The 12070-nt window shown below is 43.1% G+C and overlaps 1 protein-coding gene across 1 annotated transcript in view; it reads left to right on the forward strand.

Moving 5' to 3' along the window:
* Positions 1-11290, forward strand: part of LOC106883575 (pre-mRNA-processing-splicing factor 8) — an 87628-nt gene extending 76338 nt beyond the window's left edge. Inside the window, exons 35-39 of the mRNA XM_089346027.1 lie at positions 1484-1865; positions 3016-3156; positions 4107-4246; positions 7719-7921; positions 8664-11290. Coding sequence (XP_089202153.1) covers positions 1484-1865; positions 3016-3156; positions 4107-4246; positions 7719-7921; positions 8664-8818 — 1021 coding nt within the window. The 3' untranslated portion in view covers positions 8819-11290. The remainder of the gene's footprint in view (positions 1-1483; positions 1866-3015; positions 3157-4106; positions 4247-7718; positions 7922-8663) is intronic.
* Positions 11291-12070: the final 780 nt, after the last annotated feature.

Raw genomic sequence — 12070 nt, forward strand, 5'->3', positions numbered from 1 at the left:
TCTTTTATTCAGACATAGTGTATCTAGGACTACATTATCTAATGTGTCCTCAATAGCACTTTTTGTTTAGCCCAAGGTCAGCCCTGTTGGGGCTGGTCCAGTAGATCTATGTCCAAAGGTGCTCCGACTGTGACCACCCTGTCTTTTATTCAGACATAGTGTATCTTGGACTACATTATTTAATGTTTACTTCCTTATTGGTGGTGGTATTGTTTAGCCCTAGGTCATTCTGTGATGAAAGATATTCCAGCTCTAAGAAATTTGTATCAACCTGTCTTATTTAGACATCATAATGCATCCTTCCTCGTTGTTGTTTAGCCCCATGTTTGTCCTGATTGAGCAGGGTTGTGTTCAAAGGTATTCCAGCTGTGACCATCCTGTCTTTTATTCAGTCAATGTGTACCTAGGACAACATTGACTAACAAGTCTTGTCCAGTTGTTGGCACTCCGTCACTTATGACGACGAGGGTTCCAGTTGATTCCGATCAACGGAACAGCCTGCTCGTGAAATTAACATGCAAGTGGCTGAGTACTCCACAGACACGTGTACCCTTAACGTAGTTCTCGGGGATATTCAGCTTGACACACAGAATGTGACAAGGCTGACCCTTTGAATTACAAGCACAACAGAAACAGGAAGTAAGAGTGAGAGAAAGTTGTGGTGAAAGAGTACAGCAGGGTTCGCCACCATCCCCTGCCGGAGCCTCGTGGAGCTTTTAGGTGTTTTCGCTCAATAAACACTCACAACGCCCGGTCTGGGCATCGAAACCGCGATCCTATGACCGCGAGTCCACTGCCCTAACCACTGGGCCATTGCGCCTCCACCCTAATCCCATAGATCTATGATTAAAGATGTTTCAACTTACCATCCAGTCTTTCATTCTGGCATAAAGTAGATGTTAATATTACAAAAAATAACAAAAATGTATTTCAGTTCTCCATGTGGTAAGAAGCTTGCTTACTGACCACATGGTTCCGGGTTCAGTCCCACTGCGTGGCACCTTGGGCAAGTGTCTTCTACTATAGCCTCGGGCCGACCAAAACCTTCTGAGTTGATTTGGTAGACGGAAACTGAAAGAAATCGGTCGTATATATGTATATATATATATATATATATATATATATATATATATGTGTATGTTTGTGTGTCTGTGTTTGTCACCCCAACATCGTCTGACAACCGATGCTGGCGTGTTTATGTCCCCCGAAACTTAGTGGTTCGGCAAAAGAGACCGATAGAATAAGTACTAGGCTTCCAAAGAATAAGTCCTGGGGGCAATTTGCTCGACTAAAAGCGGTGCTCCAGCATGGCCGCAGTCAGATAACTGAAACAAGTAAAAGAGTATGAGTTAATTATCTTATAATTAATGATCTTAGTTAACAGTAATAATTAGTTATAATTGTTATAATAATGTGATTCATTCCTGAAATGTTTTTGTTTTTTTTTCTTATTCTTGTCCTCCTTTTCTGCATTGTTTTCCAGTGTCAATGTAGCATCGCTGACCCAGTCTGAAATCCGAGACATCATTCTCGGTATGGAGATCTCGGCGCCATCGGCCCAGCGCCAACAGATTGCCGAGATTGAAAAACAGACAAAGGAGCAAACTCAGCTGACTGCGACCACAACCCGCACTGTGAACAAACATGGTGACGAGATCATCACCTCGACGACGAGCAACTATGAAACGGCGACCTTTGCTTCGAAGACAGAGTGGCGCGTCCGAGCGATCTCCGCGACCAACCTGCACCTGCGAACCAACCACATTTATGTGTCATCTGATGACATCAAAGAGACAGGGTATACATATATTCTGCCCAAGAACATCCTGAAAAAGTTCATCATCATCTCTGATTTGAGGGCCCAGGTAATATCAGCGAGGGTTTTCTGTTATGCTCTAGTGCATTCTAGTGGGGTTTAAGGCAATATAACTTTTAAGGGGCCAGGTAATATCAGTAGTTGTTGCTGCTGCACTGTGGTTGATGGTAGTGGGGTCGTGGAGCTTACAGCTTTTAAAGGATCAAGTAACATCAGCAAGGGTGACTGCTGTACTGTCTTGGGGTTTTGGAGCCTTATAGCTTTTAACCCTTTAGATACCAACCTGTCTGAAACTGTCCTTGGGTCCTATGATCTAAACTAACCATTTTAAAGTTATCTCAATTAAAATTTCATATTAATTTAAGGTCCAAACCCCTGCTGAATAATGTCAGTTATCTTAATAATTTTCTGATTATTTTCAAAATTAATTGAAAAGAGGGCAGTGTATTTCAACAGAGATATGATACTGAAAGGGTTAAGGGGCCATGGAACATCAGCAAGGGTTGCTGCTGTACTGTGGTGCATGTTAGTGGGGCTTTAGAGCTTAATAGCTTTTAAGGGACCTGGTAACATCAGCAAAGGTAACTGCTGTACTGTGGTGGATGTTAGTGGGGCTTTGGAGTTCATAATTTTTAAGGGACCAGGTAACGTCAGTAGTAGTTGCTGCTGCACTGTGGTTTTAGTGGGGTTTAAGGCATAGAACTTTTAAGGGGCCCGGTAATATCAGCAAGGGTGACTGCTGTACTGTGGTGGATGTTAGTTGGGCTTTGGAGTTCATAATTTTTAAGGGACCAGGTAACGTCAGTAGTAGTTGCTGCTGCACTGTGGTTTTAGTGGGGTTTAAGGCATAGAACTTTTAAGGGGCCCGTTAATATCAGCAAGGGTGACTGCTGTACTGCTGTCTTTGGAGCTTATGGCTTTTAAGAGACCAGGTAACATCAGTCATGGTTGTTACTATGCTGTGGTGTAAACCCGGGGTCTCATAAAGTGAGGTATTACTGTAGATGTGTATGTATTCACCTTGTGTGTGTGTGTATATATACACATTTATATGAATATGTATGTATTCACCTTGTGTGTGTGTGTGTGTATATACATGTATAGACTGTGTATGTGTATGTTTGCCCATGTATCACCATTCCATCCACTTACCAATATTGATTCTAACCATTTCTCTCTCTCTCTCTTTTGATGTCTAGATTGCTGGCTACCTGTACGGAGTCAGTCCTCCAGATAACCCCCAGGTGAAGGAGATTCGCTGTATAGTAATGCCACCCCAGTGGGGCACTCACCAAAGAGTCCATCTACCCAACATGTTACCAGAGCACGAGTATTTACAGGTAAGGACACTTGCTGTTGTTGATGTTACATGTGCAGGGATTTGGCCCCTTATCAGACATAGTGTATCTAGGACTACATTATCTGATGTCCTTTCTTGTTGATTAGTTCCAGGTCAGTCCTGATTATGCAGCAGACCTGTGATCAAAAGTGTTACATCTGTGACCATCCCATCTTATATTCAGGCATAGTGTATCTAGGACTACATTATCTAATGTGTCCTTCCTTGTTGGTGTTATTTAACCCTGAGTCATTCCTGACCCAACAGGTCTATGGTCAATAGTGTTCTAGTCAGGACCATCCTGTCTTAGACGTAGTGTATCTAGGACTACATTATCCGATGTGGCTTTCCATGTTTAGCCCCAGGTCAGCCATAATCCTGTAAATCCATGATCAAAGGTGTTTCAACAATGTCCATTGTCTTTTATTCAGGCATAGTGTATCTAGGACTACATTATCTAATGTGTGTCACCATATTGTTGTTTAGCCCCAGGTCAGTCTTGATCCAGCAGACCTATGATCAAAGATGTTCCAGGAGTGACCACCCTGTCTTTTATTCAGACATAGTGTATCTAAGACTACATTATCTAATAATGTGTTTCACCATATTGTTGTTTAGCCCTAGGTCATCCTGGTCCAGCAGACTTATGATCAAAGATATTCCAGAAGTGACCACCCTGTCTTTTATTCAGGCATAGTGTATCTAGGACTACATTATCTAATGTGTCCTTCCTTGTTGTCTAGCTCCTATGATCTTAGATCAAAGATGATCCAGCTGTGACCATCCTTTCTTGTTTTTGGAAGACAGCAGGATATGATTTGAGAGCAGCCCGGTTGTTATTTCTATCAGGTTCAAGCAACCACATATATATATGTGTGTATAGAGAGAGGGAGAGAGAGTTCTTTATTGGTTCAGTGATGATGTTACATGATGTTGTTTTGTCCTTGCCAGGAAATGGAAGCCCTAGGCTGGGTCCACACTCAACCCAATGAACTGCCACAGCTTTCACCTCAAGACATCACCACCCATGCAAAGGTTATGGCAGACAACCCCACCTGGGATGGTGAGAAGACTGTCATCATCACCTGCAGGTAGGTTAAATAATGATGATTTTCCTTTCTACTGTCGTCAGCTCAAGGCCTAAAATTTTGGGGGAGGGGGGGAGCAGTCGATTATATCTACTCCAGTACACAGCTGGTATTTATTTTGTTGACTCCAGCAGAATGTGAACTCAGAACGCAATGATGGACTAAATACTGCTAAGCATTTTTGCCTGGCATGCTAACAATTCTGCCAATTTGCCACCTTAAATAATAATAATAATACAACACCTGAAATTTGGGAGAGGGGTCTAGTCAATTACATCAACCCCAGTATATCATTGATACTTAATTTATTGACCCTGAAAGGATGAAAGGCAAAGTCAACCTCGGCATAATTTAATAATAATAATAATAGTAATAATAATAATGATTCTTTCTACTGTTGGCACAAGGCCTGAAATTTTGGGAGAGGGGACCAGTTGACTACATTGATCCCAGTGCGTAACTGGTACTTAATTTATCGACCCCGAAAGGATGAAAGGCAAAGTCAACCCAGACAGCATTTGAACTCAGAACATGAAGACAGATGAAATACCACTAAGCATTTTGACCGGCATGCTAATGAGTCTGCCATTTCGCTGCTGCCGTGATGATAATAATAATAATAATAAGCGCTCAGGAACAAGACCTTAGAACAAATTTGATATAGGCAAAGATCGACAAAACTCAGTCAGGTAGCAAATGTAGAATTTGCGGGAAAAGGAGACAAAAGTATCACACCTTTTGAGTGAGTGCAGTACACTAGCCTAAAAGGAGTATAAATGCAGACAAGACTGTGTAGGCAAAAAGAAAGAGTGCATTTGTGTGTTAGCTGAGTGTATGGCTTCAAAACAATAGAAAAGTAGTGTGAACACAAACCAGAAGCTGTGATAGAGAAGGAGAATTACAAGAGCTTGTGGGACTTCCCCATAAAAACTGACAATACTATTTAAGTAAAAAGATAGATATGATTATAGAGGACAAAATAAACAGTGTAAGATCACAGATTTTGGTATTCCCTATTATAGCAGAGTCGTTACCAATGTGCAGGTGGCACGTAAAAGACACCATTTGAGTGTGGCCGTTGCCAGTACTGCCTGACTGGCCTTTGTGCGGGTGACACGTAAAAGCACCCACTACACTCTCAGAGTGGTTGGTGTTAGGAAGGGCATCCAGCTGTAGAAACTCTGCCAGATCACATTGGAGCCTGGTGTAGCCATCTGGTTCGCCAGTCCTCAGTCAAATCATCGAACCCATGCTAGCATGGAAAGCGGACGTTAAACGACGACGCTGATGATGATGGTGATGTTAAATCGGGCGAATGCGCTGGCCATTCGATCAGTCCATCTGCCATTAAAATTGATGTCAGACCATTCACGAACACAATGCGTATAGTGGGGTGGAGACCCATCCTGTTGGAAGTGAATGTCTCTTTGTTATTGCATTTGAGGAAAGAAAGAGGTTTGAAGCATGTTGAGGTACCGTTCTCCAGTGATTGGCTCATCAAAGAAGAATGGGCCGATAATCCCATTGCAGGGGCCAGACAGTTACTCCTGGGAGGTTAACTTCCTTCTCCAATACCACATGTGGATTTTCATGACTTCAATACAAGTAATTTTGTCAATGTGGCCATTTAATTTAAAGCATTTGACCACCAAATCTTATCCTATAAAGTTTCGTCGTCAAGTATCGACGCAAGGAACATCTCCAAAAACTCAAGTCTGCGATCAGCATCTCCATCGTGCAGAGCAGGGAACAGGCAAGGAATGTAGGGCTTTAAATTCCTTTCACACAATAAGTTATGCACGCTCTGGCAACTGATTTTGAGTTCACGGACTGTTGATTAGACTAGCTTGCAACTGCTCACCTTTTTCATCAGATGTTACAGTAGCGAGTCGTCCAGATCTGGGTGCGTCGTTTACAGAGCCCATTGTTTCAAACATGCTAACGAGTGATTTGATGTTGCTGCCCTGAATAGCATGAGTATGAAATTCTTCATTGAGGTAATGACTAACCTCAGCTGCATTTGAGCCACACTGATAGTAATGAGTAATGTCAGAGAGCAGTAATTTGTTGATTCCGATTCAGTCTAAAAGCCATGTTCCTCGAGGCCTAGTGATGATGATATATATATGTATGTATGTATGTATATAAAAATATAAGGAGCAAAAATACTGGAGATTCAGTAAACAACACGTAAAATTATGAGTTGAAAATATATGAAGAAAAATGCCTTCGTTTCGCATAGTTTAATATTTTTTTATATAAATATATACATATTATATGGATGTTGTAGAATCCGACTGGTTTTTGCTATTTAAATTAGCTTTTCAAGGGGCATTGTATAGTGATTAATTCGCATGATGAGGAGGTTTCACCATCTTGGCTGTTTGATATATATATCATCATCGTTTAACGTCCACTTTCCATGCTAGCATGGGTTGGACGATTTGACTGAGGACTGGCAAACCAGATGGCTGCACCAGGCTCCAATCTGATCTGGCAGAGTTTCTACAGCTGGATGCCCTTCCTAACGCCAACCACTCTGAGAGTGTAGTGGGTGCTTTTATGTGCCACCGGCATGAGGGCCAGTCAGGCGGTACTAGCAATGGCTACACTCAAAATGGTGTTTTTTACTTGTCACATGCACAGGAGCCAGTCCAGCAGCACTGGCAATGATCTTGCTTGAATGTTTTTTCACGTGCCACCGGCACAAGTGTCAGTGAGGCGACGCTGGTAGCAATCACGCTCAAATGGTGCGATGGCTGTCCACTCATAATGAATGAAGACCATCACTAACCATACCCCATGTAAAATGTCGGCGATGTCCATGCTAGAGGTTATTGCACCAGCAATCAGATTCACCCGGGTCCACAGCCGCACCCTTCCCTGCTCACTGGAACAGAGCTCTAACGACTGAACCATGCACATTCACAGGTACATCAGACCCTTCAAACTATCCATCCCATGCCAGCATGGAACACAAACTTAAATGGTGATGGTCTCTCACGCACACACACACACACACACACTCTTACACGTGTGTGTGTGTTACTGTCACCTTGTCTTAACATCGCATGATGACGATTGTAAATGAGCTTCACTGTCATACAAGTAGTGTCTTGCTTTTCCTGTCTTCTTCTGCAGAAACATGCCTGGCCATGGGGGAAATATTACCTTACATTGGAAGCAGGTGAGGTTTGGCAACAGGAAGGGCACCGTCCAGCCGTTAAAAACCCCCCATGGAATTCCATCTGGAACAGTGGGCATTAAAACGATGATGATGATGTATTTATTATAATTCATTCTCCCCACCGCCACCACCACACTAGCCGCTTCCCCTGTCATTCTGCTCCTTAAAAGTACAACTCCTGCTCATTCCCAACTTTTCTGCCCTCTACCCCGCTCCCCTCACCACTCTTCACTCTTCTCCTCCCACGACCACCACCACTGACCATTTACTGTTGTCTTCTACTTTCAGTTTCACGCCAGGTTCCTGTTCACTCACTGCCTACAAACTGACCCCTAGTGGTTACGAGTGGGGTCGACAGAACACTGACACGGGTAACAACCCCAAGGGCTACCTACCGTCCCACTACGAGAAGGTACAGATGTTACTCTCTGACCGATTCCTTGGATTCTTCATGGTTCCAGCACAGAGTTCCTGGAATTATAACTTTATGGGTGAGTTGTTTGTTGTTATTGTTGTAGTTGCATAAGCGTGGAGGTGCAATGGCCCAGTGGTTAGGGCAGCGGACTCGCGGTCATAGGATTGTGGTTTCTATTCCCAGACCGGGCGTTGTGAGTGTTTATTGAGCGAAAACACCTAAAAGCTCCACGAGGCTCCGGCAGGGTATGGTGGCGAACCCTGCTGTACTCTTACTTCCTGTTTCTGTTGTGCCTGTAATTCAAAGGGTCAGCCTTGTCACACTGTGTCACGCTGAATCTCCCCGAGAACTACGTTAAGGGTACGCGTGTCTGTGGAGTGCTCAGCCACTTGCACGTTCATTTCACGAGCAGGCTGTTCCGTTGATCGGATCAACTGGAACCCTCGACGTCGTAAGCGACTGAGTGCCAACAACAACATACCTCATTAAGTGGTATCTGTCTTTGTGTGGTGCTCCTGTCATGCAGGCTCCTTTGCATGGTGGTGTGAGCTGAAGGAGATTTGGCTGCTGTTTCTAGCCAATGGAGTGATTGTGTAGAGGTTGCTTCCAAACACACAACAGGGTTGTGGTGCTAGAATTGTGCCAGAATTATGAACCTATGACAGTGATGTTGACGAGGGACATTAATGGTGCTAACAAGGATGTTCTTGACAACGACAATGCTCTCACCGGCACTTCAATTCTTCAAGATGTTCCTTCACAAATTTCTCCCTCTCTCTCCCTCCGTCTCTTTCAATTTCTCTCTCTATTTTCCTCAGGTGTCCGACACGACCCCAACATGAAATATGACTTACAGCTTGCCAACCCAAAAGAGTTCTACCACGAAGTACATCGACCTTCACATTTCTTGAATTTCTCCGCCTTGGAAGACGCCGAGAACGTGGGTGCCGACAGAGAAGACCTTTACACATAACAAAGACCCTTTTTTTCTTTCATTCTTTTTTTTTTTTGTGGATTCCTTGTGTGTTTGTCACTTTTTCTCCTCCTCCTACTTCTCCTTCTTGGGTCTCTTTTCTTCCCCTTGGGCCTGAGCAAGGGTATATCCCCAACAAACTTATATATATATATCGAAATATGATGTATGTATATGTATGCATGTGTGTGTGTGTATATATGTACGTATAGGTATGTAGATGTATATGTACGTATATATATATATATATATATACACACACATATATACATACATACATATACATATATATGTTCAATTTTCTTGTCTGAAGAAATTTCCTTCCCAATTTGTTCAAAATTTTTTTCCAATTCTATTCTGTTGCCATGGTAACTGTGTTGTCATTGCTCTGTTACTGGTTGCTATGTGGCCTCTTGCCATAGTAACACTAACCATCCCATCATCTTTGTGGCCTGTCAGCATGGCAACACAAGCGCGTTCTTTTTCCATTAAAACCATTTTCACAGTAACAGCAACATCAGTTTTTTCTCGACGCCAGTGTGTCTCCTGTTGTCATGGTAACAGTGTCCTGACTCTCAGACTTCTGACCTAAGTCCTCGGGTCTGCTAATCATATCATTTTCGCCATTCGTCATGAGCAGGGGTTCTCAACCATTTTTTAATCTATGAACCCCTTTGATTACTGTCTTATTCTGGTGGGCCCCCATAGCCATTCGATGTTTAAAAACTAAGTTTTCTAGAAACTTCTTTCAAAATTCCTATTTTGTTTTCCACACATTAACTTGTGTAGGTTGAACCATGTCAAAATATTCGAGAGGGAAACTAAGCTGTTGTCTTGCAATACATACATCTAAAGCAAAATGTTTTCAAGAGCCCTTAAAATGCTCTTTCATGGACCCCCCCCCCCCCCCAATCTTATATGACTCCCAGTTGAGAACCACTAGTCATGAGGGCCATGTTTTGTATCATAGTGGCTGGACGCGTGTTTTGTTCTCTTACAGACCAACTCACCTGCTGCAGGACTAACCTCACTGGCCCCCTGCATCTTGTTGGACAGAAGAAGAAGACACACACAACTGCACATCCAGACACAGAAATGTGCACTCGCCTGCTCACACACACTTACTCACACATCCTCTGGCCTTCTAAATTCTGCAGGGATTCGTTCCAACTATCACATCAGTTTTCTCAGGCTGCCTGCATTGGCCAGCCCCTTCTGCTTGGGTTACTGTATTCCAGGGTCCACCTCCTTTCTATTATTGGTGACAAGGAGAGGCTACAGGCAGTGGTCTTTGTTTTATGAAATAAGTGTCAATCACTGGACTATGTCAGAATCACTAACACCCCGTTCCCTATTTCCTAGGGGCTATACACACTTGCCTTTAATATTATGGGGTCACACTACATGTGATATTATCATAGCACCCATCTCTTAGGGCCCTACACTCTGGTTCCATATTGAAAACCTGCCTCTTACATTAGTGATGGTGAGTGAGGGTACTAGTGTACAAGCAGGGGTCTTTGCTTAATGAAATAAAAGGGTCACTTACAAAGGGAGCCCCCCACGCCATTAATGGGCTATATTGGGATCCTTAACACCCAGTTCGCTATTTCATAGCGGCCACCCACACTGGCCTTTAATATTATGGGGTCACACCATGCATGCGATATCACCATAGCACCTATCTCTTAAGGCCCTACACTCTGGTTCCTAGAATCTGGGGTCACATATTGAAAACCTGCCTCTTAAGTTATTGATGGTGGTGAGTGGGGGCCAGTATACAAGCAGCAGATTTTGTTTTATGTAATGAGGGGGTCACTCACAGGGGTACCCCTAGCAACACTGGATCATATCATGGAGAGTCCAGATGTGACATGGAAGTGGAGATAGGGATCGTGTGGCTCCTGTGGCCAGTTGGGTCATGTGGATGTAGTATAGTGCAGACCAGCACGTGGACAACTGAAAGGTTTAGCGATAGTAGCACTCAATACAGGACAGTTTAATTAGCAGTATTAATTAGTTCTGTAACATTATTAATCGTATGGAATAGCGGGGAGAAGAATAGTGGTGTGTGTGGTGGGGAAAGAAATGATTGGTAAATTGATGTGGGGTAGGAGGAGAGATGGAGTGTGGATGTGACAGTAGTGGCGGCGGGGAAGGGCAGGGATAAGCGGTGGAATGGCGGCTGTTAATTTACATAGTAAATTAACAATTTCATTTTAATTAATTTCACATATGCATATGAATTTCAAGGTTGATTTTTTTTTCCTTCTCTTGAAAAAAGGTATTTTTAATAATTTTTTTTTTCACTTCTCTCTTTGATTTCTCTCTCCTCTCTCTCTATGTATTATCCCCTCCTGGGGCAGACGCTGCTACCCCAAGAGGAAGTTCAGATGTTCAATGGTGAGATGAGAAGCTGTACAGTAACTTTTTCCATTTTTTTTTTTCCAATAAAATTATCCACAAACAGGATCCTGAATTGTTTTCTTTTATCATTTATTATTTTAATTTATTGCAATGATCCTAAGATCAATGCCAGAGGAGTGGACGCTCTTGGGAAGGTCTCCCAAACTGGACAGGTCAAAGGATAGAGACCAGACTAATACGGATCACCTCTTCCATTAGATAAAAATGGGTTTGCTTAGGGGCTAAGATCCCTACCCAGAAAAAAAACAGAAGAGCATTGATTCAAAGACTAGTAAGACGTATGTGTCTGTCTTTGTGACTGTCTTCCACCACCTGACAACTGGTGTGGGTTTGTTTACGTCTCTAACTTAGCGGTCCAGCAAAAAAGAGCAACAGAAGACATATTTGTTACAGTGGTCGATTTGTTTGACTAATTCCTTCAAGCCCCGTTACTACATTGACCCTAAGAGCTATGCCAGAGGAGTGGAAGGGCCAACCATGCTGGACAAGTCAAAGAATAGAGGTCAGTTTTATAAGGACCATCACTTACCCCTAGATGAAAATGAGTTTACATAGGGTTCAATATGTGTACCTAGGAAGAAGCAATGTTACAGGAGCATCGACGACAGTTCAAAAACCAGAATCTGTGTGTGGCCTTGTGACTGTCCCCGTCACCTAGAAGAGCTCTGTGTATGTATGTTTGTGACCGTCGCCAACCATTTAACAACTGGTGTTGGTTCATTTCTATCATGGCTGTGATATATATTGCAAGCAGGGAAAGGAGTTGGGGTTCGTCGCTGGAAGATGGTAAGGGTTCGCTCCGCTGATTGCAATATATACCGGGTG

The sequence above is a fragment of the Octopus bimaculoides genome, chromosome 30 (assembly GCF_046866305.1).
Source record: "Octopus bimaculoides isolate indiv1 chromosome 30, ASM4686630v1, whole genome shotgun sequence".
In the NCBI taxonomy this organism is placed as follows: Eukaryota; Metazoa; Mollusca; class Cephalopoda; order Octopoda; family Octopodidae; genus Octopus; species Octopus bimaculoides.